Source organism: Mesoplodon bidens (assembly GCF_964165515.1).
Source record: "Mesoplodon bidens genome assembly, chromosome: 1".
Classification (NCBI taxonomy): domain Eukaryota; kingdom Metazoa; phylum Chordata; class Mammalia; order Artiodactyla; family Ziphiidae; genus Mesoplodon; species Mesoplodon bidens.
The window spans coordinates 181167253-181194532 of NC_138176.1; the positions used below are offsets into that span (position 1 = coordinate 181167253).

At 37.3% G+C, this 27280-nt stretch overlaps 1 protein-coding gene across 1 annotated transcript in view; it reads left to right on the forward strand.

The window, feature by feature from the left end:
- The first annotated feature begins 6836 nt into the window (after positions 1-6836).
- The window catches only part of LOC308616375 (alpha-fetoprotein-like), a 43235-nt gene continuing 22791 nt past the window's right edge, over positions 6837-27280 (forward strand). Inside the window, 9 exon segments of the mRNA XM_081232627.1 lie at positions 6837-10449; positions 11558-11609; positions 11756-11897; positions 13222-13274; positions 13276-13431; positions 16367-16499; positions 19516-19613; positions 20651-20780; positions 26276-26487. Of these exon segments, the coding sequence (XP_081088753.1) occupies positions 10365-10449; positions 11558-11609; positions 11756-11897; positions 13222-13274; positions 13276-13431; positions 16367-16499; positions 19516-19613; positions 20651-20780; positions 26276-26487 (1061 nt within the window). The 5' untranslated portion in view covers positions 6837-10364.

The following is a 27280-nucleotide window of genomic DNA, read 5'->3' on the forward strand; positions in this document are numbered from 1 at the left end:
AATATGAGGCAATTAGACATGGTTCTTAAGTCCTGCTGGGCAGGGGAGAAGGATACTAAGCAATCGCATACAGTGTCATAGGTGCAGGATGGAAAGAGCCGCTGCTGTGGGAGCACATAGCACCCGCACTCAATCTAAGCTGAAGATGCAGGTGGGCGGGGAGCGTGGGGATTATATTCCTTCTGCCAGTAACTTGCTGTATGGCCTCAGACACAAGAACCCTATGATCTAAGACTCCCATTTCTTGGTGTAGGGTGAAAGAATAATCCCCATGTCACAAAGGCTTTAGAGAAATGTATTAAATTACTATATAAAGTATCCAATACAATGGCCAGCAGATAACAGGTGTTTAATTCATGAAGCTATTTTGTCCTTTTACCATTTTTCCAAGCACTCTTTTTTATTAACAAGGATAATAAGGAAGAAAATTTTACTTAAATAATGAATAATAAGTTCATCAAACAGAAGTGAAACAGAGAATAGTTTGCTAATTCAATTTTGTACCTAGTAGTGGATTCTACTATGTGTCTAGTGCTATGTTAAGGGCAGCAGACATGAAACCAGAGGCCATCACAAGACTCTATTATCACAGAGGAAATTGCCGTACAACTCTCTCCACTGATGTGCCAGAGAACACACTGATAGAAGGCGGGTAACCAGTGTGATGTGAAAAAAGGAAGGAGAGGAATATTTTATACAGAAGTCGTGTTTTTCCTGGAGAATAGAGGATTTGGAACAAGGGCAAGTCACACTTACTCTATATTGCTCAGACAGAATCCATACCAATGAATAGAACATACCTAGACTCACTCGATGCAGGAAGACTTTTCTAGTACTAGAGATTTTTGGAAATGTGATCAGCCTCGGGTGCTATAATGAGGGCCAAGGCTGAACGTGCATGAGCCATCACCACCCAGGTTTTTGGCGGGATCCAGGGATCCAGCCTTGCTCTTTCTAACTCTGTTTCTATGACTTGGACTAGAATTAGGTTTGCTGTAAAAATAATATTTATTAAAAATCATCATTGTGTTTTGTACTTGGACACCTTCAATTTTTGATCTTAAAGGTCAGCATGGAGATCTTCCTCTCTTAGAGAACAAATTCTGTGCTGTCTTTTGAATTCTATCACAAAACCCATTCCCTTGCCTTTGCTTAAATAATCCCCACAGCTTGTTTTTCTTCTGGTCTAAAATTCTGTTACTAATTACTAATAAAGAACTTAATTCTTTTTATGTCTTCAAGAATCTCTTACTGTGAAAGAAGGATTACCATGAGAAATTAATTTTTCCAAAATTTTTAAAAAGAGGAATTAGTTTAGCACACATAAAACAGTTTTTTTTTCTTTAAGTGACAGTTACAATTAATTAATAGTGGCTATAATGAGGTATTGTGCTGTGAATGATTCTAAGGCTAGTCTAGGTTCAGAGAGAAAGAGTACAGTGATCAATTAGTAATGTCTGCAATGGGTGAAAGTCTGGCAGCACTCTTCTGAAGGATTTGCTATCCCTAGAGCAATAGGTCCATTTCTGATAGTCCCAGGAGGCTTAGAGTAAGATCTCAAGGGAACAGCTCTAAAGATGCAAGACAGAAAGAGATGCTGAGCATTAGGACTGTTTAGAGGACTCCGAAAATCTACCACACAGGGCCATCCATATTCTTTACCATAAGCCAGTGTGTCCCAAATCTAAATAACAGATTTGTTGTTGTTGTTGTCTTGCAGGCAAATATATGTCTCACTTGTGATATTTCTTCACCTAGGAAACCAGAAATGAGAATATGTGGGTAGAAGAATCAATCAATGGACTGCCAGCTGTAAAGATTATCCGGTCAAAACCCTCCATCTATAAATGAGGAAACTGAGGACAGGAATGGTTAAAGTATTAACCAGTGATCTTCCATTTCCAAAACTTCTAGTCTTTACATTTAGCTTAAACTTTTTCTTTTAACATCTTTTTTGGAGTATAATTACTTTACAATTGTGTGTTAGTTTCTGCTGTATAACAAAGTAAAACAGCTATACGTATACATATATCCCCATATCTCTTCCCTCTTGCCTCTCCCTCTCACCCTCCCTATCCCACCCCTCTAGGTGCTCACAAAGCACCGAGCTGATCTCCCTGTGCTATGCGGCTGCTTACCACTAGCTATCTATTTTACACTTGGTAGTGTATATATGTCCATGCCACTCTCTCACTTTGTCCCTAGCTTAAACATTTTATTTAACTAGTAATCACCTGTGTCCTGCCCTAGACCCAAGAACTGGATGATTGGCAAAACAGAAAATAGCTAAGGGATGTTGGGACCTCAGCTGTTAATACTAGCTCTTGGGTGGTGTGGGCTCTGACATCAGACAGACCTAAAGTTCTACCTGTGAGTCCATAAGCAAATTATATGACCCCGAGTCTTAATTTATTATTCAAGAAATAAGAATATGGCTATCTAAATATAATCATACAAAGTGCCACACTCACAGCAAGCACTCAGTAAATTAGGTCACATTCCCTTGGGTTTGCTCCCAAGATCTATGCTCCCCACTCTCTCCAGTGACCTAAAAATGTGCCCAGCACTGGAACCCAGGCCTTCACCATTTATTTGAATCTGGGAGAGTACCTGTTTACCTGATCTCCTGGCATTTTCGAACTTTGCACATGTCAACAAACATTTCTAGGAAATGAGATATTTACCAAAAGTGTTTATTGATTACTTTATTCCAAGGTCTATGTGGTGTAATCTTGAAAAAACAGGTAGATTGACATGACTCGTTTTATTTTATTTTATTTATTTATTTAATTTTTAATATCTTTATTGGAGTATAATTGCTTTACAGTGGTGTGTTAGTTTCTGCTTTATAACAAAGTGAGTCAGTTATACACATACATATGTCCCCATATCTCTTCCCTCTTGCATCTCCCTCCCTCCCACCCTCCCTACCCCACCCCTCTAGGTGGTCACAAAGCACGAAGCTGATCTCCCTGTGCTATGCAGCTGCTTCCCACTAGCTATCTATTTAATGTTTGGTAGTGTATATATGTCCATGTCACTCTCACACTTGGTCACAGCTTACCCTTCCCCCTCCCCCATCCTCAAGTCCATTTTCTAGTAGGTCTGCGCCTTTATTCCTGTCTTGCCCCTAGGTTCTTCATGACCATTTAAAAAAATTTTTTTTAGATTCCATATATATGTGTTAGCATACAGTATTTGTTTTTCTCTTTCTGACTTACTTCTCTCTCTAGGACAGACTACTATAGGCCCATCCACCTCACTACAAATAACTCAATTTCGTTTCTTTTTATGGCTGAGTAATATTCCATTGTATATATGTGCCACATCTTCTTTATCCATTCATCTGTTGATGGACACTTAGGTTGATTCCATGTCCTGGCTATTGTAAATAGAGCTGCAATGAACATTTTGGTACATGATTCTTTTTGAATTATGGTTTTCTCAGGGTATATGCCCAGTAGTGGGATTGCTGGGTCATGTGGTAGTTGTATTTTTAGTTTTTTAAGGAATCACCATACTGTTCTTCATAGTGGCTGTATCAATTTACATTCCCACCAACAGTGCAAGAGAGTTCCCTTTTCTCCACACCCTCTCCAGCATTCCTTATTTATAGATTTTTTGATGATGGCCATTTTGACTGGTGTGAGATGATATCTCATTGTAGTTTTGATTTGCATTTCTCTAATGATTAATGATGTTTATCATTCTTTCATGTGTTTGTTGGCAGTCTGTATATCTTCTTTGGAGAAATGTTTATTTAGGTCTTCTGTCCATTTTTGGATTGGGTTGTTTGTTTTATGATATTCAGTTGCATGAACTGCTTGTAAATTTTGGAGAATAATCCTTTGTCAGTTGCTTCATTTGCAAATATTTTGTCCGATGCTGAGGGTTGTCTTTTCGTCTTGTTTATGGTTTCCTTTGCTGTGCGAAAGCTTTTAAGTTTCATTAGATCCCATTTGTTTATTTTTGTTTTTATTTCCATTTCTCTAGGAGGTTGGTCAAAAAGGATCTTGCTGTGATTTATGCCATAGAGTGTTCTGCCTCTGTTTTCCCCTAAGAATTTGATAGTGTCTGGCCTTACATTTAGGTCTTTAATCCATTTTGAGTTTATTTTTATTTTATTTTATTTTATATTTTTTGCGGTACACGGGCCTCTCACTGTTGTGGCCTCTCCTGTTGCGGAGCATAGGCTCCGGACGCGCAGGCTCAGCGGCCATGGCTCACCAGCCCAGCCGCTCCGTGGCATGTGGGATCTTCCTGGACCGGGGTACGAACCGGTGTCCCCTGCATCAGCAGGCAGACTCTCAACCACTGCGCCACCAGGGAAGCCCTTGAGTTTATTTTTGTGTATGGTGTTAGGGAGTGCTCTCATTTCATTCTTTTACATGTACTTGTCCAGTTTTCCCAGCACCACTTATTGAAGAGGCTGTCTTTTTTCCACTGTATATTCTTGCCTCCTTTATCAAAGATAAGGTGGCCATATGTGCGTGGGTTTATCTCTGGGCTTTCTATCCTGTTCCATTGATCTATATTTCTGTTTTTGTGCCAGTACCATACTGTCTTGATTACTGTAGCTTTGTAGTATAGTCTGAAGTCAGGGAGCCTGATTCCTTCAGCTCCGTTTTTGTTTCTCAAGATTGCTTTGGCTATTCGGGGTCTTTTGTGTTTCCATACAAATTGTGAAAAATTTTTTCTAGTTCTGTGAAAAATGCCAGTGGTAGTTTGATAGGGATTGCATTGAATCTGTAGATTGCTTTGGGTAGTAGAGTCATTTTCCCAATATTGATTCTTCCAACCCAAGAACACGGTATATCTCTCCATCTATTTTCTTTCATCAGTATCATAATTTTCTGCATACAGGTCTTTTGTCTCCTTAGGTAGGTTTATTCCTAGATATTTTACTCTTTTTGTTGCAGTGGTAAATGGGAGTGTTTTCTTAATTTCACTTTCAGATTTTTCATCATTAGTGTATAGGAATGCCAGAGATTTCTGTGCATTAATTTTGTATCCTGCTACTTTAAGAAATTCATTGATTAGCTCTAGTAGTTTTCTGGTAGCATCTTTAGGATTTTCTATGTATAGTATCATGTCATGTGCAAACAGTGACAGCTTTATTTCTTCTTTTCTGATTTGGATTCCTTTTATTTCTTTTTCTTCTCTGATTGCTGTGGGTAAAACTTCCAAAACTATGTTGAATAATAGTGGTGAGAGTGGGCAACCTTGTCTTGCTCCTGACTTAGTGGAAATGGTTTCAGTTTTTCAGCATTGAGGATGAGGTTGGCTGTGGGTTTGTCATATATGGCCTTTATTATGTTGAGGAAAGTTCCCTCTATGCTTACTTTCTGCAGGGTTTTTATAAGAAATGGGTGTTGAATTTTGTCGAAAGATTTCCCTGCATCTATTGAGATGATCAAATGGTTTTTCTCCTTCAACTTGTTAATATGGTGCATCATGTTGATTGATTTGCATACATTGAAGAATCCTTGCATTCCTGGGATAAAACCCAATTGATCATGGTGTATGATCCTTTTAATGTGCTGTTGGATTCTGTTTGCTAGTATTTTGTTGAGGATTTTTGCATCTATGTTCATCAGTGATATTGGCCTGTAGTTTTCTTTCTTTGTGACATCTTTGGTTTTGGTATTGGGGTGATGGTGGCCTCGTAGAATGAGTTTGGGAGTGTTCCTCCCTCGGCTATATTTTGGAAGAGTTTGAGAAGGACAGGTGTTATCTCTTTTCTAAATGTTTGATAGAATTCGCCTGTGAAGTCATCTGGTCCTCGGCTTTTGTTTGTTGGAAGATATTTAATCACAGTTTCAATTTCAGTGCTTGTGATTGGTCCGTTCATATTTTCTATTTCTTCCTGGTTCAGTATTGCAATGTTGTGCATTTCTAAGAATTTGTCCATTTCTTCCAGCTTGTCCATTTTATTGGCATAGAGTTGCTTGTAGTAATCTCTCATGATCCTTTGTATTTCTTCAGTGTCAGTTGTTACTTCTCCTTTTTCATTTCTAATTGTATTGATTTGAGTCCTCTCCCTTTTTTTCTTAATAACTCTGGCTAATGATTTGTCAACTTTATCTTCTCAAAGAAGTAGCTTTTAGTTTTATTGATCTTTGCTACCGTTTGCTTCATTTCTTTTTCATTTATTTCTGATCTGATCTGTAGGATTTCTTTCCTTCTGCTAACTTTGGGGAGTTTTTGTTCTTCTTTCTCTAATTGCTTTAGGTGTAAGGTTAGGTTGTTTATTTGAGCTGTTTCTTGTTTCTTAAGGTAGGATTGTATTGCTATAAACTTCCCTCTTAGAACTGCTTTTGCTGCATCCCGTAGGTTTTGGCTTGTCATGTTTTCATTGTCATTTGTTTCTAGGTATTTTTTGATTTCCTCTTTGATTTCTTCAGTCATCTCTTGGTTATTAAGTAGTGTGTTGTTTAGCCTCCATGTGTTTGTATTTTTTACACATCTTTTCCTGTAATTGATATCTAGTCTCATAGCGTTGTGGTTGGAAAAGATACTTGATACCATTTCAATTTTCTTAAATTTACCAAGGCTTGATTTGTGACCTAAGATATGATCTATCCTGGAGAATGTTCCATGAGCACCTGAGAAGAATGTATATTCTGTTTTTTGGATGGAATAGCCTATAAATATCAATTAAGTCCATCTTATTTAATGTATCATTTAAAGCTTGTGTTTCCTCATTTATTTTCATTTTGGATGATCTGTCCATTGGTGAAAGTGGGTGTTATAGTCCCTTACTATGATTGTGTTACTGTCGATTTCCCCTCTTATGGCTGTTAGTATTTGCCTTATGTATTGAGGAGGTGCTCCTATGTTGGGTGCATAAATATTTACAATTGTTATATCTTCTTCTAGGATTGATCCCTTGATCATCATGTAGTGTCCTTCCTTGCCTCTTGTAATAGTCTTTGTTTTAAAGTCCATTTTGTCTGATATGAGAATTGCTACTCCAGCTTTCTTTCGATTTCCATTTGTGTGGAATATCTTTTTCCATCCCCTCACTTTCAGTCTGTATGTGTCCCTAGGTCTGAAGTGGGTCTCTTGTAGTCAGCATATACACGGGTCTTGTTTTTGTATCCATTCAGCCAATCTATGTCTTTTGGTGGGAGCATTTAATCCATATACATTTAAGGTAATTATTGATATGTATTTTCCTATTACCATTTTCTTAATTGTTTTGGGTTTGTTATTGTAGGTCTTTCCTTCTTTTGAGTTTCCTGTCTAGAGAAGTTCCTTTAGCATTTGTTGTAAAGCTGGTTTGATGGTGCTGAATTCTCTTAGGTTTTGCTTGTCTGTAAAGATTTTAATTTCTCCTTCAAATATGAATGAGATCCTTGCTGGGTAGAGTAATCTTGGTTGTAGGTTTTTCTCCTTCATCACTTTAAATATGTCCTGACAGTCCCTTCTGGCTTGCAGAGTTTCTGCTGAAAGACCAGCTGTTAACCTTAGGGGGATTCTCTTGTGTGTTATTTGTTGTTTTCCCCTTGCTGCTTTTAATATTTTTTGTTTGTATTTAATTTTTGACAGTTTGGTTAATATGTGTCTTGGCATGTTTCTCCTTGGATTTATCCTGTATGGGATGCTCTGCTCTTCCTGGACTTGATTGACTATTTCCTTTCCCGTGTTTAGGAAGTTTTCAAATATAATCTCTTCAAATATTTTCTCCATTCCTTTCTTTTTCTCTTCTTCTTCTGGGACCCTTATAATTCGAATTTTGGTGGGCTTAATGTTGTCCCAGAAGTCTCTAAGACTGTCCTCAATTCTTTTCATTCTTTTTTCTTTATTCTGCTCTGCAATAGTTTCTTCCATTATTCTTCCTTCCAGGTCACTTATCTGTTCTTCTGCCTCTGTTATTCTACTATTGATCCCTTCTAGAGAGTTTTTAATTTCATTTATTGTGTTGTTCATCACTGTTTGTTTGCTCTTTAGTTCTTCTAGGTCCTTGTTAAACGTTTGTTGTATTTTCTCCATTCTATATCCAAGATTTTGGATCATCTTTACCATCATTATTCTGAATTCTTTTCCAGGGAGACTGCCTATTTCCTCTTCATTTGTTAGGCCTGGTGGGTTTTTGTTTGCTCCTTCATCTGCTGTGTGTTTCTCTGTCTTCTCATTTTGCTTAACTTACTGTGTCTGGGGTCTCCTTTTCGCAGGCTGCAGGTTTGTAGTTCCCGTTGTTTTTGGTGTCTGTCCCCAATGGCTAAGGTTGGTTCAGTGGGTTGTGTAGGCTTCCTGGTGGAGTGGAATAGTGCCTGTGTTCTGGTGGATGAGGCTGGATCTTGTCTTTCTGGTGGGCAGGTCTACGTCTGGTGGTGTGTTTTGGGGTGTCTGTGGCTGTATTATGATTTTAGGCAGCCTCTGTGTTAATGGATGGTGTTGTGTTCCTGTCTTGCTGGTTGTTTGGCATAGGGTGTCCAGCACTGTAGCTTGCTGGTCGTTGAGTGGAGCTGGGTCTTGGTGTTGAGAGGGAGATCTCTGGGAGATTTTCGCTGTTTGATATTACGTGGAGCTGGCAGGTCTCTTGTGGTCCAGTGTCCTGAACTTGGCTCTTCCACCTCAGAGGCACAGCCCTGATGCCTGGCTGGAGCATCAAGAGCCTGTCATCCACATGGCTCAGAATAAAAGGGAGAAAAAAAAAAGAGGAAAGAAAGAAAGAAGACAAAATAAAATAAAATAAAGTTAGTAAAATAAAATATAATTATATTAAGAAAAAATTTCGTTTTGTAAAAAAAAGTTTTTTCAAAGTAATAAAAAAATTTAAAAAATGGACAGACAGAACCCTGGGACAAATGGTAAAAGCAAAGCTATACAGACAGAATGAAGCACAGAAGCATACACATGCATGCTCACAAAGTGAAAAAGGGGGAAAAAAAAAATATATATTTTGTTGCTCCCAAAGTCTACCTCCTCAATTTGGGATGATTTGTTGTCTATTCAGGTATTCCACAGACGCAGGGTACATCAAGTTGATTGTGGAGATTTAATCCACTGCTCCTGAGGCTGCTGAGAGAAATTTCCCTTTCTCTTCCTTGTTCGCACAGCTCCCGGGGTTCAGCTTTGGATTTGGCTCCGCCTCTGCCTGTAGGTCGCCTGAGGGCATCTGTTCTTTGCTCAGACAGGACGGGGTTAAAGGAGCAGCCGCTTCGGAGACTCTGGCTCACTCAGGCCGGTTGGGGGAGGGAGGGGTACAGAGTTCGGGGCAAGCCTGCATCGGCAGAGGCCGGCGTGACGTTGCAACAGCCTGAGGCGCGCCGTGCGTTCTCCCGGGGAAGTTGTCCCTGGATCGCGGGACCCTGGCAGTGGCGGGCTGCACAGGCTCCCCGGAAGGGAGGTGTGTAGAGTGACCCGTGCTCTCACACAGGCTTCTTTGTGGCGGCAGCAGCAGCCTTAGCATCTCATGCCCGTCTCTGGGGTCCGCGCTGATAGCCGCGGCTCGCGCCCGTCTCTGGAGCTCCTTTAAGCAGCGCTGTTAATCTCCTCTCCTCACGCACCAGGAAACAAAGAGGCAAGAAAAAGTCTCTTGCCTCTTCGGCAGCTCCAGACTTTTTCCCGGACTCCCTCCCGGCCAGCTGTGGCGCACTAACCCCTTCAGGCTGTGTTCACGCCGCCAACCCCAGTCCTCTCCCTGCGCTCCGACCGAAGCCCGAGCCTCAGCTCCCACCCCCGCCCGCCCTGGCGGGTGAGCAGACAAGCCTCTCGGGCTGGTGAGTGTCGGTCAGCACCGATCCTCTGTGCGGGAATCTCTCCGCTTTGCCCTCTGCACCCCTGTGGCTGTGCTCTCCTCCGCGGCTCCGAAGCTTCCTCCCTCCGCCACCCGCAGTCTCTGCCCGCGAAGGGGCTTCTAGTGTGTGGAAACCTTTCCTCCTTCACAGCTCCCTCCCCCTGGTGCAGGTCCCGTCCCTATCCTTTTGTCTCTGTTTATTCTTTTTTCTTTTGCCCTACCCAGGTACGTGGGGGAGTTTCTTGCCTTTTGGGAGGTCTGAGGTCTTCTGCCAGCGTTCAGTAGGTGTTCTGTAGGAGTTGTTCCACATGTAGATGTATTTCTAATGTATCTTTGGGGAGGAAGGTGGTCTCCGCATCTCACTCTTCTGCCGTCTTGAAGTTCCTCCCCGTCATGACTCATTTTAAAATCCAGTATTCGTTAATGAATGCTATCTATGAAAAATATTTCTTTGTTGTCATGAATTTCTGTAATTTTTTGAGGGTCATAGTGGCCAAGGTGGAAAAACATTCACCAGAAAAACGTTAATTATTAATAGCAATTACTTGGAAAGAATATAAAAGGATTCTTCAGTTCTCTCAAATGATAGAACGTACTCTATAAAGATTCATCTGAAATAATGAAGACTGTTAGACCCATATCTTTGCTTGTTTTCTTCAGCTACATTAAATGTCAGACTCTTCAGAGAAGTTTACTAGATGCAGGTAGGGAATCCTATTTACAATCTATACACCCATGTGCCAGGAGATGAAACATAATGACTATTAACATATACATGGAAAGGCTTATCTTTCTCTGTGCTCATCACTGTCAGTAGAGTCATTGAAGATTGCTAGAAATTAACCTGTGGAATAGATACAGAAAGAGAATTGATATATTGAAGCAACACACACAGGAAGATCTCATTTTCCATTTTCCACCTTACTTCCACTCTAGGTCAGAGAATGACATATTTCAAACTTGTATTTAAAATTGGATAAATGATTTTAGATACAGCAATATTGTTTATAGTAGCAAGAATAATCCCATGAGCTACATTATTCAGTACCTACTATGTGCCAGGCACTGTGCTCAATGCTTCACACATAGGCTTTCATTTAACTACCCAATGTAGTAGAAGTTATTTACATTTGATAGAGAAACAGAAACTCTGAGTGCTTAAGTTATTTCCTCAAGGCCATATTGAGTATCAGAGCTAGAAGCTGAACTCAGAATAACTGTCTCCAAAGCCTTTACTTGTTAATATGTAAATAATAATGGTTTCTTTATTAAACAGATAGCTGCTAAGCTCTTTTGAAGCTATTGATATTAGAAGGAAGACACTGTTTTCAATAGAGAGCATGTGTATGTGTATGTGGTGAGTGGAGATGATGAAGATGAAGATGATGAGTGAATCCAAGATGTATGAGTTACTCTCTTTGCCAAATTAAGCCTGGCAAAGTGTTAATGTTTATACTTTTGTTCCTAATGCCAGGCTTTAATTTTCTTAGTGTTCTTTGGGTGTGCTAGTAACTTCTAATAAGAGATAACCAAAGAGTGAAGTTTAATTAATTCAGAAGTATCAATACAGGTATGTGCAACTTATTTGTAAGCCAATGACAATTAAACTACATGATGTGTTTGACTAGAAAGAAATCATTCACAGAATACAGTTTAAATAAAAGATATATTCTTATAATTTGTTCTGGTTTATGATATAAACAAAAATAAATCTGGAAATTTATGAATGAATAAATATAGATTTGAATTGTCAGGGGGGATTTCAGTCTGCAAGATTTCCTCTTCTGTAAATAAAATCTCATTTTTTTTCAGCCATGCAGCACACTAATAGCCAGAATTATCTAGAGGAGAACTTAAGAGCTGTGTGAGTTTTATTATCAGTATTCTTTTGTTTGAAATGTAAAATCATATTAATTATTTTGGGAGGGAGTAGGGCAGTGATATAACAAGATTGATGGAGGAAAAGAGTTTGATTCTATCTTCAGCATTCACACAAGTGTTCTGTTTCAGCACTAGTATTATGATTGCACAGTTTCTTCAGAAACTGACTTATGAAAAAGTACAAACCATAGTTAAAGAATTGCTACATCTTGCAGAGAAGTGCAAGAGTCTCAAGCCACATGAATCACCTTCAGAATGTTGTCACCAATTGGTAGGTGAATCATGTTCTGCCTTTTTCTCTCTGTTGTTTTAAAAACTAAATTGCAAACAAAAGATGTTGTTATGAAGTGTGATGATTGAATAATTAGGCAAGGGATTTTAAGGCAACAATATGTACACGTGTCACACTCAAGATATAATCTTTGTAGGTTTATAAACTTACATTTTATCATTTCATATCTGGGAAATCAGACTCTGAGAACCAAATGCTCAAGAGAATGAATTATACCCTAGAATGCCAATTTCTTAATTTAAGTCGGTTGCTCTGTCTCTGTCACTAGAATATTATTGTCTGACATCCTCATATAAAGGTTTCTGGGAAATTAACGTACTCATTTTAAAAGTTTCTAAGGGAATATAAAAAAGAAGAAAAAAGTGAATATTATTATAGGCTTTTTTCCCACTTAGTAGAAAATCTTGAAAATTACTATCATCTCATAAAATATGTCTATCTTGTGATTAGAAAACTTCTTGATAAAAACTAACATATTCTTATAATCTACATATTTTTGGATCAATTATTCTCATATCAACAATTTAAATACAAATAAATAATTTTCTTTTTTATTTATAGATTTTTTTCACTCCATCTTCTTGGGCTAAAACCTACCTATTTTTTACCAGACTCTAAGTAGTCATAGAAAAATCATTAGTCTAATTAGAGACACACTTTAAATGAAGTTCCTTTGCCATTGGCTAGCCTCACTTATTTTATATCGATTTCTTCTTATTTCCATTTCCAAAGATGACCTTTTTCTGCCCTTATCCCACAAATCTGGAAGAATACATCATTTGAGGTTTACAGCAACCCACACATTTACTGCCATTCAAAGATACTTGAAAACTGAATCATTACATTTCTATTTGAATATTTGACACTGAATACACATTGCTTCAGAGTTTAACTTTTAAAATAAGTTCCCATGGAAACCAACTAAAAACAATCAGGAAGCAAGGAAAGCAAACTAACAGCTGTTTCTTGGTGGGGAATTCTTATTAAAAATACCTTGATTTCTTTAGGTCCTGGACATTTTGGCTTACCTTTATTTTAATACCTTCAACAGTATGAAAATGAAGCACTTACATAGGTAGGGAGAAAATGATAAATTCTATTTGGCCAATGTCCAGCATGTGGGAATTTAGACTTAAGAACCTTTTAAAAGGCTTTCACTCAAAAGAGCTATGTCCAGGGACTATTGGATACAGAGTATAACATTATACACTCAGTTGCCTTTTCTATATAATTCCTTAACTTTCCTGTGGTTAAAAATGTAGACCACAAGTGCCTTCCCTTAAGTTATTATTTCCTCCTACAGATGACTACCTTCCTAGAACATATTTGCAATAACCAAGGGTTGGCTGACAGACGTATTTTCTGACTGTTGCAATACAAATAACTCAGCAAGACACAAGTGCTTCCTATCATACAAAAAGGATGTTGCAGGTTACAGTGATATATTCCAAATTTCAAATCCTGAGCAGATCTGTGAGATGAACAAAGAGAATCAAGTGCCAGTGAAAGAGAGGTAAGTCACTTTTCCTTGCCAGGTCTTTGAAAAAGACTATTTTCCAATTTTGAAGACAGATCTTTTGTTTTAATATAAAAGCCTCTGAGTACACAATGCTTGATTATATAAAATTAAAGTGAAAATTTGAGCTACAATTAATTTTTTTCCCTCACAATGACAACATGGTCTTAGTAAACCCAAGAGGGCATGAAAATGTCTGTGCCATGAAACATTAAAAAGTACTAGGATCTGTAAAAGACCCATCTCCTCAAAGGTTAAATTGGTCAGACCAGTAGCAAATGATGTTGAAAAATACAGTCTAGTAGGCAAAGCACAATAAACAGAGTATTGGGAATAGAGAGCAGGTAATAGCTCAGGCAATGGGCTGGTATTTGGGTGGCTCATCAAGGGATAGCAGGAGGGGTACCTGATAGGCATGGAGATAGAGTCTGTCATTGGGAACCTAGGAATAAGTAATAATTGTGGATCGGACAAAGATGAGTTATCTACTCAAGAACTCTGATTCTGTAATTCCCACCTGGAGTGGATAGCATGATAGCCCATGGGTAGGTGAGCTCATATTTTGGTTTCCTAGTTAGCACAGAAGTCTATCTTTTGAGAGTGAGGTATGAGCAAGTTAGAGGCAGGAAACCAAAACCAGAGAGAGGTAGAAATGACAAGTACAAAGCTTCAGTTCTCAAGGAATGCAGTTCTGGCCATCTGGTCAAGACAGACTCAGACACTGGGAATAAGGGAAAGATCTGATTGCTGGATCTAATGCAAAAGGCATGGTGGTGGTTTGATTTCAGACTTTAGACATGAAACTCTAAACCAGAAATGAATGAGCAGACAGGGTGACTTGATGTTGAACAATGTAAACACTTTTAATTCACCTATACATGGGCAGAATTGCCCCAGAAGTTACTGAGCCTTCAGGAAGGAATTAAATGGCCCCAGTCACTTAGGGAGAAAGGACTAAGGGACAAGGGATTGGGCCGGTTCCAACTGGTCTGACATTAGGGGCAACCAAATGGGAAACTGTGATATGAGCTTGGCTACATATTAAGTGAAGTGCTAGCCACTCTAGGTGAGATTTATAAAATCAGGTTTGAGCATTCAGAGATTATGAAATCTAACCAATACTCAGGCAGTGAATCTAATCTCTTCTTGAACATTTACAATTAAGTCAGTATCAAGGAGTTATTTTATATGTTAATTTAACTTATGTGCATACAACCATAAATATTCAGGGGAAAATAATTTTCTAACTACTTGCTTCATAATTATGTCAACAACTTTGTTTAGTTCTCAACCAAAGAAACAGTAACTTATATCAAAGCTAGAGGGAAAGTCTGCTATTTCAGTCTTATCAAAAGATAGCATAGAATACAGATACACCAAACTGTAGTTATTGTATCTTTGGATTATCTAAGGAATTTTCAATAACAGTTTTGATCATTCTAAGATAAATGTGACCCTTCGTTACCTTGCAATAGGGACATTCTATCTTTAAATGGCTCTAATGATTAGAAAGCTTTTTCCTTATGCTAAGTTCAACTTTGCCTTTGGTGATTTGAAATTAGATTAGTTCATACTGAAAATCCTCTATGGGAACTAAGTTACTGCAGCACAAAAATGAACTCTTAGTTTAGAGCAGAGAGCAGAGATATTGAATGGCTCCAATGAAATTTCCTATCAACCAAGAATTTTGCCTTATCTTGGGTGGCAGTTGTATCTTGATAATGTCAATTCTGCTTTTCTTGTTTTACAAGTTGGGCTTGAGAAACTTTGCTGAAATGAAACAAATCTATTGACTGAACTTCCAAGAATAAGGGGGGTGAGGGTGGAGGTTGGGGGGGGGGTCAGCATTTTCTCTAGCTTAGCCTTTTGCTTATACTATCCCAATAAATGATTAAAGCCTTAACTATACTTTCATTTTGGCTTTTTGTCTTCATTGGCTACTCTGGAACTTGGCAGGTCAGGCTTCTCCAGCTCAGCTCAGCTCCTGACACCTCTCTTCCAAGGGGTAACTCAGGAGTGCAAGATCCTTCCATCTTGGAGCTATACAATCTGGAGCATGTGTTTCCAAGGTTACTGCAAAAAAGAAAGAGAGAGACTAGGGAACTGTGCAAAGTAATTAATACCCAAACCTAGGAGTGGTGTATGGCATGTTTATTCATATTTCATTGATTAGAACTCAGTTATATATTCCCACCTAACTGCAAGAGAGGCTGGAAAAGTAGTCTTCCTGTGAACACAAGAAGAGAAAGTGGATTTGTGTGAGCATTGAGCCAGTTTTTGTCTGCAATGTCAACTTTTTTGGGGTATTTGTGTGTATGGGGAGGTGGGGAGTAAATAATATGAGTAAGCATTGTGGAATAGTGTGAGGAGATATGATTATAAGTGAAAGGCAGACCTGGTACCCAGGCTCTATAATGAGTGTAAAGAATAAATTTGAGAAGCAAATTAAGACTGGGATTTAGTAAGAAACCAAAATATTGTGTGACATGTCTTGGAGGACAATGGCATTAACTTTTCTAGTCTAGAAAGATCTTATGGATGATTTCAGAGATTCCTCTTCACCCACCAATAGCTTCTAAATTTAATTCCCCTTCACCAGTTGTACAATCCTCCATTTACAATCAGTTTAGACTATTGAACTTTCTATCTCCTACTACTTATATAAAAATGAAAAGTTTTAATTACTGATTTTCTTTACCTACTGGTCCAGAAAGTACAGTTGGTGACTTCATGGGCACTGTCTAACCTCACAGTGATCTCTCTGTAGTGAACTTTTGATGCATTTAAGTACAGTGCTATCCTATTTCTGTCACCATGAAATTCTAGAAGTTTCAGGTCAACAAAACTAAATGAATCCTAAGTTTTTAAGAAACAGTGTCAGCATATGTTCTTGAATTCCAAATTATATAGCTTTGTATTTGTCAAATTACAGGTACATTTATGAAACTTCTAGGAAACATCCATTCTTGTATGGACCCACTATTCTGACCATGTCTGCTTGCTATGAAACAGCTGTTCAGTCTTGTTGCCGAGAAGAAAATAAGACTGAATGCTTCCAGATAAAGGTAAACTATTCATATGTCAGCTCTTACTTAGGGACCTGCTATGCTAAGTGTGGGCTATGGACCAGCAGCATATGCATCACCTGGCAGCTTGTTAGAAATACAGTCTGAAGATTTTCTCCAGACTTGCGAAAGAAGACTTCATTTTAACAAGATACTCAGGCAATTCATATAGTCCTTAAATTTTGAGAAGCATGATCTAGCATAAATATAACTTCATAATAAATATTTAATATTCCAGTTATTATTTCTGTATAACAAAACACCCCAAAATTTAGTGGCTCAAAAGAATAACAATTAGTTTATTACTCTTATGGTTTCAGTGGGTCAGGAATTCAGGAAGAGCTCATCTGGGCTTTTCTGGCTACTGATTTTTCATGGGGTTGCAGTCAATGGCTGGGGCTCTGAAGGTCTGTAGTACCTGGGGGTTGGTCCAACATCTCTTTCTCCTCATATTATCTCAGGGCCTTTCAGTGTGGTCTCTCTGCCTTGGCTGGTTTGGGCTGCTTCACAGAATGGCAGCCTCAGGGCAGCTGGACTGCTGACATATGGCCAAAGTCTCAAGAATGAGTTTTCTAGTGGATGAAGCAGAAATTGCATGGCCTTTTATGACCAGGATTCAAAAGTTAATTCTACTCTACTCTATTGGTTGAAATATCATAAAAATCTCACCAGTTTGAAGGGGAAAGTAAATATACTGTAACGAAGGCTCATTGTAAGAAGAATATGGGATAGAAGTTGTTATTATAGCCATCTTTGGAAAATACAGTTAGCCTCACACTTAATTTGAACCGTGTGGCTTTTTCTCCTTCATTGAATAGACATAAATCGGTGACTAGTTCCATGATAAAAGTACTTTTTATGTATGTTCATTAAAGGTTCTAAATATCAACACAAAATAACCATCCTTAGAAGGCACACCAGATGGATTTTCCCAAGGTCATGTTGAAATGAATAGTAGTTTGATAATCGTTTTGATGAATTCCTCAAGTCTAAGGGCAGTGCCGCTTCTTCCTTGCTGTTTTCTTTGATCTCCTCAGTGAGAATTTCTCCCATATTCCTCTCAACCCCTATTTCTCTATTCCTCTAAAGCTATTTCTCCTATTGAGCTCCTCAATATCTACCTTGTGTAAGAAATTAAATAATGTATCTAAAGAGTCTGACATATGCCAAGTACTCAATAATCGTAGCTATTATCATTAAAGCTACTTATATATATTTCTTTCCCTAGTCATCTCCAATTCCTTCAGAAGCCAATTCTGAATTCCTAAGCAGGAGAGTCATTTTTTCTCCTGTTGGTTTCATATTATTAAAAACAACAAAAACAAGTGATTGTGTAGACTTAAGTCTCATTACCTGGCATTTTGGAAGAATGAACTTTTTCATGAAGGTTAGTTTTTTTTAGGTAACTTGTTTCAAAGTTTTCTTAATCTTAACCCTTTCGGAGGAAATTTTTCCTTAATGTATAACATGCCCCTATAATTTTTTTAAAAAATTTTATTTGAATATAGTTGATTTACAATGTTGTGTTAGTTTCTGCTGCACAGCAAAGTGAATCAGTTATACATATACATATATCCACCCTTGTTTAGATTCTTTTCCCATATAGGTCATTGCAGAGTATTGAGTTCCTTGTGCTATACAGTAGGTTCTCAGTTATCGATTTTTTATATAGTAGTGTGTATATGTCAATCCCAATCTCCCTATTTATCCCTACCCTCCCCCTACCCCAATTTCCCCCTGGTAACCATAAGTTTATTTTCTACATCTGCGACTCTATGTCTGTTTTATAAATAAGTTCATTTGTACTTTTTTTTTAGATTCCACATATTAGCAATATCATATGATATTTGTCTTTCTTTGTCTGACTTATTTCACTCAGTATGACAATCTCTAGGTCCATCCACATACTAAGCATAAGCAGATGCTTTTAAGTTAGCTAAGAGTTCTTTTCACCTCTCCCTCACTTTGTGTTTTTTACAGTCTTGCTGCCTCCAGAATGTCTGTTCCTAGAAGTTCTTACTCCTTGCCCAGAGAAAACTGCATAGCCAATCATGTAAAAAGTTGTATCTATGATCAGAGAATGTGGTTTATGAGTTAAGCCTTCACAGACTCTCTTGTGAAGAAGTGGATAAGCTTGTTTGTATTTGATTTCAAATGAGTATAATACAACAAAATAAGAATAAAAATAATAATTATATTTATAATTAATCATAAAGTATAATTTATTATCATTGTGCCAGATTTGTGGTTTGAATATTGCCTCTGTATACATTATCTAACTTGTTCTTAAAAAAAAAGCATTGTAAGGTGCTGTTACCCCAAGTTAAAATAATATATGGTCAATATAATGTTTTAAGTGAATGTATAGAGCTCTTCTGAAATTTAAAATGTTGTTATTCTCCCACCACACAGAGATACCAATTTTGGTATATTTCCTTTTATTCATTTTTTTCATTCACAGGTTTTATTTTGTACATTGTTGTGGTCAAATTGAATATATAGTTTTGGTTAGAGACTTAAATACATGTGCTTTTTATTAGAAGTCAAAAGTCAAAATTCTGGGTTAAAGAATATGAACATTTTCGGGGGGTGGGGGGCTCCATTAATATATATTGCAAAACTGGAGCATATATCATAGATAAGCATTTGGAGACATGTTCAAGATGACAGGGCTAGTAACTTGAATAAAACCAAAATACAACTGTAAGACATTATCAAAAGTTATTCTAGTGGCTCTCTGGATTTTTGTTTGTTCACTTTCTTCTTCTCATTTATATGCCAAATGTCTAAGTTCTGGGATGAACAATCTCTGGGGAAGGGAGATGCTATTTTATAAAAAACAAAAAACAAAAAAATAGAACCTTCACCAAATTATGCTTTTACATTTGGCCTCATAGATAAGACAATAAAAACTTTCTAATTTTGAGGAGATACATGATTTTTATTTTTCTCTCTTCTTTACTAACCATGAGATGAACTTCTTCTGTTCTTTGATGAGTTGGTTTTCTAAATACAGCTAGAACCCATCAGAAAATACGTTAGAGAAATGTCTTCGAGGCATCACCACTTATGTGAGATTGGGATTAAATTCAACCACAAAGTAGCAAAAGCAGTGTAAGTTACCTATTTAGATTTGTGGACTTTGTTGCTTTGGATCACCCTCTTTGATTAAACTCATTTGAAAAATCATTTATCTTTCGTTTGCTAATGTCTCAGTGCAAATCTGTTTCCTTTTTCTTCACGTGTGCTACTTGCCTGTTCAATAGGGCACACTGGGCTGTGCCTGAAACTGCACAGTCCTCCTCTCTACCCACTATCTCCTGTGGGGTTGATATCTCCTTTATCAACTTCTTCCAACAGCTCAAATCCTTTAGGCTCTTCTCCAGTGCACAAAAGATTCTGTACATTCAGATGCTCACACTTAGTAGCTCTGCATGGTAAAGGCTGGAGTACAAAAGGTATTTTTCTCTTGGAAGATAAGAAATATTTTGGCTCTAATGTCATGTAGGACAGAAAAAGTGAGTGGTGTTTTTTGGGGTGGGGATAGAGGACTGTGGAGTGGGAGGGGAATTTGATGCTACTCAGTGTGCCTCTATCTTGGGGCCAGATTGTGTTTCTGTCCCAAGTTTACCCCTGAAGATATGCATCTTCCCTTATATCACCTTCTTCCCCAATTTAGGATAACATTGGGCTGCCTGGAAGCTCAGTTTTCCTTATAAGGCAAGCCCATTTTTCATATTTCTAGAAAAATGTCAGGGATGTTTTTCAGTTGTCAACAGAGAGGGACAAGGGAGAACCAAACCTCTTACAATTATTATCTTTCTGATAAAGAATTTTATTTGGAAAGTCAGGTCAGATAAATTCCCAAATTACCTATCTAAGCAACTCAACTACTTTAAGCAATAATTTGAATGATGAAAATGACTGTATTTACACGATTATGAATTGAATAATTTTCATTTTGTGATTTACATCTTTGTATGGCTCTGGGTTCTATCACTGTAGAAATAGAAGACATTTATAATATACAACTGTCTTCATCCTACATTTGCAACTGTGTTTCTATTCTTTTGGTTACTCAATGAACTACAACTAATTTTAGAAAGAATTGAATTCAAAAAACTGTTTAAAATGTACATTTTTTTTTTCAGGGAATTGGTTCTGTTGACTAAAAAACAACCTAAAGCTAACTTTTCTGAAATTGCCAAACTGGCCATGGATATTAAAAATCTGCATCAGATCTGTTGTGAAGGAAATGCAGTAGCGTGTGTGCTTGGCAGAGTAAGACTTTCTCTTTTCTTAAAACTCTTTAAAATACTTGTACTTTAAAAATAAAGGTGAGGGTGTTATAAATGAATCTAAAAAAGTAATTATCATTTCTCAATATTACCAACAGAATGGTGTCTCCCCTCCTCTCTCTTCTCTTCTCATGAAACAATTTTTTTCTTTCTTTTCCTCCCTTCCTTGCTTCCTTCCTTCTTTTCTTCCTTCCTTCCTTCCTCATTCTATCTACTTTATTCTTTTATTCTTAAAGTTTTAGAGCTGGCTACTAATTTTCTTCCAAATTGGGATTGTATTTCACTTAATCTTTGAATCTCTAGAAAGTCTTAGAATTGCAAACTATACCCTCAGGCCTTTTCAGCCTGGAGGAAAGAAGAAACCACCAAAAGCAAAGATGTGGCATCGAAGGACAAAGGCCGGGGCATGGACAGCATAGAACTCACCTGCCACACGTCCAAATGTAAAGTCTCAAAATTCCAGAGAAGGAAAAAATTGTAGCTGTTAAAATCCTGATAACGTTTTAGTAAATCACAAGTTACAAGCATGTTCCTATTCATTCTACAAGTTTGAAAACTGAATAATTTTCATCATGATAAAAAATAAAACAGAAACAAAGGAAGACTACAATCATGATTTCAGTGAGAAATCTATGACTCTTATGGGCAGGAATCCTTACCCCCAACAATTTTTGTCCCATTACACAACAGATTAAGGAATGTGGGTAACGATATCAATTAAAATAGAAAAATCATTGAATCGAACACTCAGTAGAACCCCTAAGATTCTAAGTCCTCAAATGTCTACTTAGCTGGAACGGAGAGTTGGGGTCGGACCATAGCTTTCCCTTGGCAGCCATCACAGTTGGCCATTGTTTGGTCAGTGCCACATTCAGCTTGACCGAAAGATGGTGGCTGCTACTGCCAATTCCATCCTGGAGATAGACAATATAAAGTTGCTTCTTGGATTACTTCCTGTATGGCAAGAATCTCAACGCATACTGGAAGCAATACTATCCTATACACTTAGAAGTCATGCTGGCTCTTTAGGACAGACTCTCAGAATCCTATTTGCATGAAGATTAGGTGAAAATTACAGGGAACTTTGGGACCTATCCATAGGTATTAAAACAAAACAAAAGAAAAATCTCTAAAATCCTTTAACACATAAAAAATACCAATGCCAAACTGGTAACTCTAAAACAGCTCCTGTTATGGTCTATACTATGACAGGAATGCTAGAACAATCTCCAGTTATTTAATTGTATTAGGTAGTATTCATAAGCAATATAAGGTAACTTTAGATAGTTCTGGCATTCCTGTTTTATTCTAGACTATAAAGGAAACAGGTTTAGAGTTATTAGCTTGACAAAATACTTTTATGTGTTGAGATGTTTCACTCTGTTTTAGAGGTTGTCTTGTTTTGTTTTAAATAGGATGAATTCTGAACATTAGTAAATATTCTTTTGTCTTCTTAGGGTGATCATTTGATTTTTATTGTTTGACTTATCCATTGAAGAATTATATTAGAAGATTTCTTAATATTTACCCATTTTTACATTGCTCAAGTCAATATCATTTTACTATATGTATGGTCTCTCTCTCTCTCTACATATATATATATATATATATATATATATATATATATATATATGTCACATTTTTGCATTTATCTTTTGATGTGAAATGGATCTAGAACTTTCTTTTTTGGCACATATTTTATCATGTTTTAGTATCCAGTTATGATAACTTCTAAAAGATGAATTAGAATTTTTTTTCCTTTCGAATTCTCTGAAATAACTTAAATAGCACTGTAACTTACCTGTTTTCAGGTTTGTCTGTGAAACTGGAGGAGGGATGGAGATACAAACTGATGTGACAGCTTCTCCATTTCTTTTGTTATGGATTTATTTAAACATTGTTTCAGTCAATCTTTATTATTCATGAATTCGGTACTTGAGAATTCACCTACATGCCAAAATTTATTTGTGACCCCCAAATCAATACTCACAGCACTTTGTGGTCATTCCCAGATTTATGCATGCTCAGAGCAGTGTAAATCTGAGTTGCCAGATGTGCATGGCTCCAGCTATAATAGAACAAGTTGATGCTCTCTGCCTTCTTGTTGTAGCTCTCATACTGTAAATAGGTGTTCCTTTTACAGTCTATTTAGTGCCACATTTTCTGCATTTCTGTGCTTTTTGTTGATGAGTTAGCTGTTTAAAATGGCCTGAGAATAGTTCTGAAGTGTTGTCTAGTGTTCCTAGAAGCTGTGATGTGCCTTGTGGAAAGAATATGTATTTTATTTTATTAGAGTATAATTGCTTTACAATGGTGTGTTAGTTTCTGCTTTATAACAAAGTGAATCAGCTATACATATACATACATCCCCATATCTCCTCCCTCTTGCGTCTGCCTCCCACCCTCCCTATCCCACCCCTCTAGGTGGTCACAAAGCACAGAGCTGATCTCCCTGTGCTATGCGGCTGCTTCCCACTAGCTATCTATTTTACATTTGGTAGTGTATATAAGTCCATGCCACTCTCTCACCTCATCCCAGCTTACCCTTTCCCCCTCCCCGTGTCCTCAAGTCCATTCCTTATGTCTGCATCTTTATTCCTGTCCTGCCCCTAGGTTCTTCAGAACCTTTTTTTTTTTTTTTAGATTCCATATGTATGTGTTAGCATACGGTATTTATTTTTCTCTTTCTAACTTACTTCACTCTGTATGACAATCTCTAGGTCCATCCACCTCACTAAAAATAAGTCAGTTTCGTTTCTTTTTCTGGCTGAGTAATATTCCATTGTATATATGTGCCACATCTTCTTTATCCATTCATCTGTTGATGGACACTTAGGTTGCTTCCATGTCCTGGCTATTGTAAATAGAGCTGCAATGAACATTGTGGTACATGACTCTTTTTGAATTATGGTTATCTCAGGGTATATGCCCAGTAGTGGGATTGCTGGGTTGTATGGTAGCTCTATTTTAGAATATGTAATTTAGATAAGCTTTGTTCATGCATGAGGAATAGTGCTGGTGGCTATGAGTTCAATGTGAATAAATCACCCATATGCAGTAGTCCCCCTTATTGCCCCCTTTGCTTCCTGAGGTTTCAGTTAATGACAGTCAACTTTCCTCTGAAAATATTAAACAGAAAAATCCAGAAATAAACAATTCACAAGTTTTAAATTGTGCACCGTTCTGAGTAGCATGATGAAATCTTGTGCCATCTTGTTCCATCTCATCAGGGCCGTGAATCATCCCTTTTCTCGGGGATTAGCCACTTAGCAGCCATATAGATTATCAGATTGGCTGTCCTGGGATCACAGTGCTTGTGTTCAAGTCACCCTTACTTTACTTAACAATGGCCCCAGTGCACAAGAGTAGTGATGCTGGCAATTTGGATCTGCCAAAGAGAAGCCATAAAGTGTACCCTTGAAGTGGAAAGGTGAAAGTTCTCAACTTAATAGGAATAAGAAAAAAAAAATCATATGCTGAGGTTGCTAAGATCAATGGTAAGAACAAACCTTTTATCTGTGAAATTGTGAAGAAGGAAAAAGAAATTCATGTTAGTTTTGCTGTCACACCTCAAACTGTGAAAGTTTTCGCCACAGGGCATGATAAGTGCTTAGTTAAGGTGGAAAAGGCATTAAAATTGTACAATAAGGTATTTTGAGAGACCAGATTCACATAACTTTTATTACAGTATATTGTTATAATTGTTCTATTTTATTATAAATTATTTTTGTTAACCTCTTACTGTCCCTAATTTATAAATTAAACTTTATCATAGGTATGTATGTACAGGAACAAACATAGTATATATAATATTTGGTACTATCTGCAGTTTCAGGCATTGACTGGGGGTCTTGGAATGTAACCCCTGTGGGTAAGGGGGGGCTACTCTATATTAAATAAGGTGTTTTTAAACAGAAACATACAGAAAATAAGGTTATGTCTTGATCTGTTGATGAAAATGTGGCCAGAGACTTGCAGAAAACTTGGTCTGTATTTCCTCTAGGGTAGATGATTCAATATTCACGAATTCAGTATTTATAACTACTGTGAATAATGAGAATCAACTGTACTTATTTTTGTCAGGTTTTAAAATATACATTTTACTTTAAAAAAATCTCCTTCATTAGCACTTTCTCATTTAGAAATATACAGTTCTACAGGACAATATTATTATTTGATAACTAAAAACATCAATTATGTAGTTATACCTCCTTTCCCCGCATGTATATATGTTTTCTCCTTTAAGTAATTAGTTTTGCAAAGGGACTATTTAATTAACTGTTCTTTTCCAAGACAGAGTTCTTGGAAAATGACATTTACTCCAGTCTCACAACTAGGTGGAGCCTAGTCAGAAGTGATTTATGTCATTTCTAGGCCTGGCCTATAAAATCTCCTGTCCAAAACACCCAATCTGAGGTCAATGTTAGAAGCTACAGGTTGAAGATGACAGGGCCTCTGTCAGCCTGGTTCTCAGAACTACTGCCCAGAGGCAATACACCTCCCCTTCTCAATAGGACTTTATTGAGAAAGAAACAGACTGGATCCTATTAAGCCACTGAGAGCAGGCTCGCCACTTAACTAGTGTACACACTCTCCCTTATTGGTCTCAACCTGACCTCACAATGCAGCTTCAATTTACCACTCTCAGATCTAGAACTTCAGTACATTCTTCTTCTCTCCTGATCCCTTAATCTTAATCTCAACTAAATTTTCCCAATGAGCTCAAAATGTCCTATATACCATTTCCCAAGTATGCCATGTTCTTCACCTCTAAGACTCTTTATATATAAAGATGGATAATTCTAGTATGCTTTTCCTCTCCATTTGTTTCTAACTATTTGTCCTTTAAGATTCAAATCATTCAAGATCTTCAATCTGACCTTTATCCAGTCTGGATTGCCAATCTCTCTTTTTCCTTCCAAAATATAATACATGCATTTCTCTAACAATTTAGTTTATAATGCATTATTATTGTTGTTTAATTATTTGACTCTCCAACTAGATTGTGAGTTCCTTAAGTATAGAGACTAGCTTGTTCATACACACATGTACTTATTTTTGTATGGGTATATATAAGTAAATATGTAAGTTTTATAGTAATATTACAGTAATGTATGTAGAAAATGACAGAGACAAAATGTTTTCTAAACTGGGATCCCAGAACGATAACAACAGTAGCAAGTAATAAAACTCTTCATTTGTATTTTGTTGGGCTAAACTTGAAAACAATAATACAGTCTGTCTCACTTTAAGTTCTTTAAGAGATGTTAGAAGAACTTGTGGCACTTGAGCAAAGTCAAATAGAGAAGGTTTCTTATTAGAATGAGTCACTATAAATGACTTTTTTTGGTCTCTCAGTTTGCCATGGAAAAAGCAATATAAGATGCCAAGTTTTTCTCTGGTTTTCTACTAATAACAATAAAAAGAAATAAGTTCAGAATGAAGTCATCAAAAATAACTGCTCTTTTATGTTTATAGAGCCAGCTTATGAACTATACCTGCTCTAAACAGGCTACACTATCCAGCAAGATCACTCCATGCTGTGAACTGCCAGAACCATTCCGAGGGGAATGCATTATCAACTCAGAAAATGACAAACCTGATCTCTCATCCCTGCCACTTAGCAGGTTTACAGAAGACCAGTTTGTATGCAAACAATTCACTGACAAACAAGATGACTTCCTACAAGAGTAATATGGCTTTTTGTAAAATCTTAGTAATGGTATATTGTATTTATGGATTCTTTGGGAGAGATTGCAAACTTGAATGTTGACAGAGGCGAGCCAATGATGTGAGTGAATGGTTAAATGGCTGAGAGGAGATGCCTTGTGGAGTCCAAGGTTTCAGCTACTATTTGGCTCTAGCTACTTGTTACCATATGGGAATGTAGGCTTTGGGTCGTTGGATCAACTGCATTTTGAGAGAAGTTGGAAGTCTCTTGATTTTTAAATGTTGACAACTAATATAGGAGTTTTAAAAAACACAGTGAGTGTCACGTGTGTGCAAGCTTTGCTCTGAGGGACTTAAAGTCATCCCTAAGTAAGGGTTTCAGATTGGTATGCCTGGCCAGCTCTTCTAATTAATTTAATGCCTACTATCAAAGCCATAGTGTGGCATTACAAGGTTAAAGAGATGGAGTTCTTTTTTTTTAATATATATATTTTTTTATTAGTTTCTGCTTTATAACAAAGTGAATCAGTCATACATATACATCTGTTCCCACATCCCTTCCCTCATGCATCTCCCTCCCTCCCACCCTCCCCATCCCACCCCTCCAGGCGGGCACAAAGCACCGAGCTGATCTAGAGATGGAGTTCTAACATCTCTGGTGTCCATTCAGAAGTGCAAACTATTTTGGGCATAAAGCAAACTGATTTCAATATATTATAATATTAAGACAGTATTACTGAATGATTGAAATAGTTCCAAAGTCACTTTGTGAAGTATTACTTGGAGCAGCTAAATTCTAACAAAACATAAGAA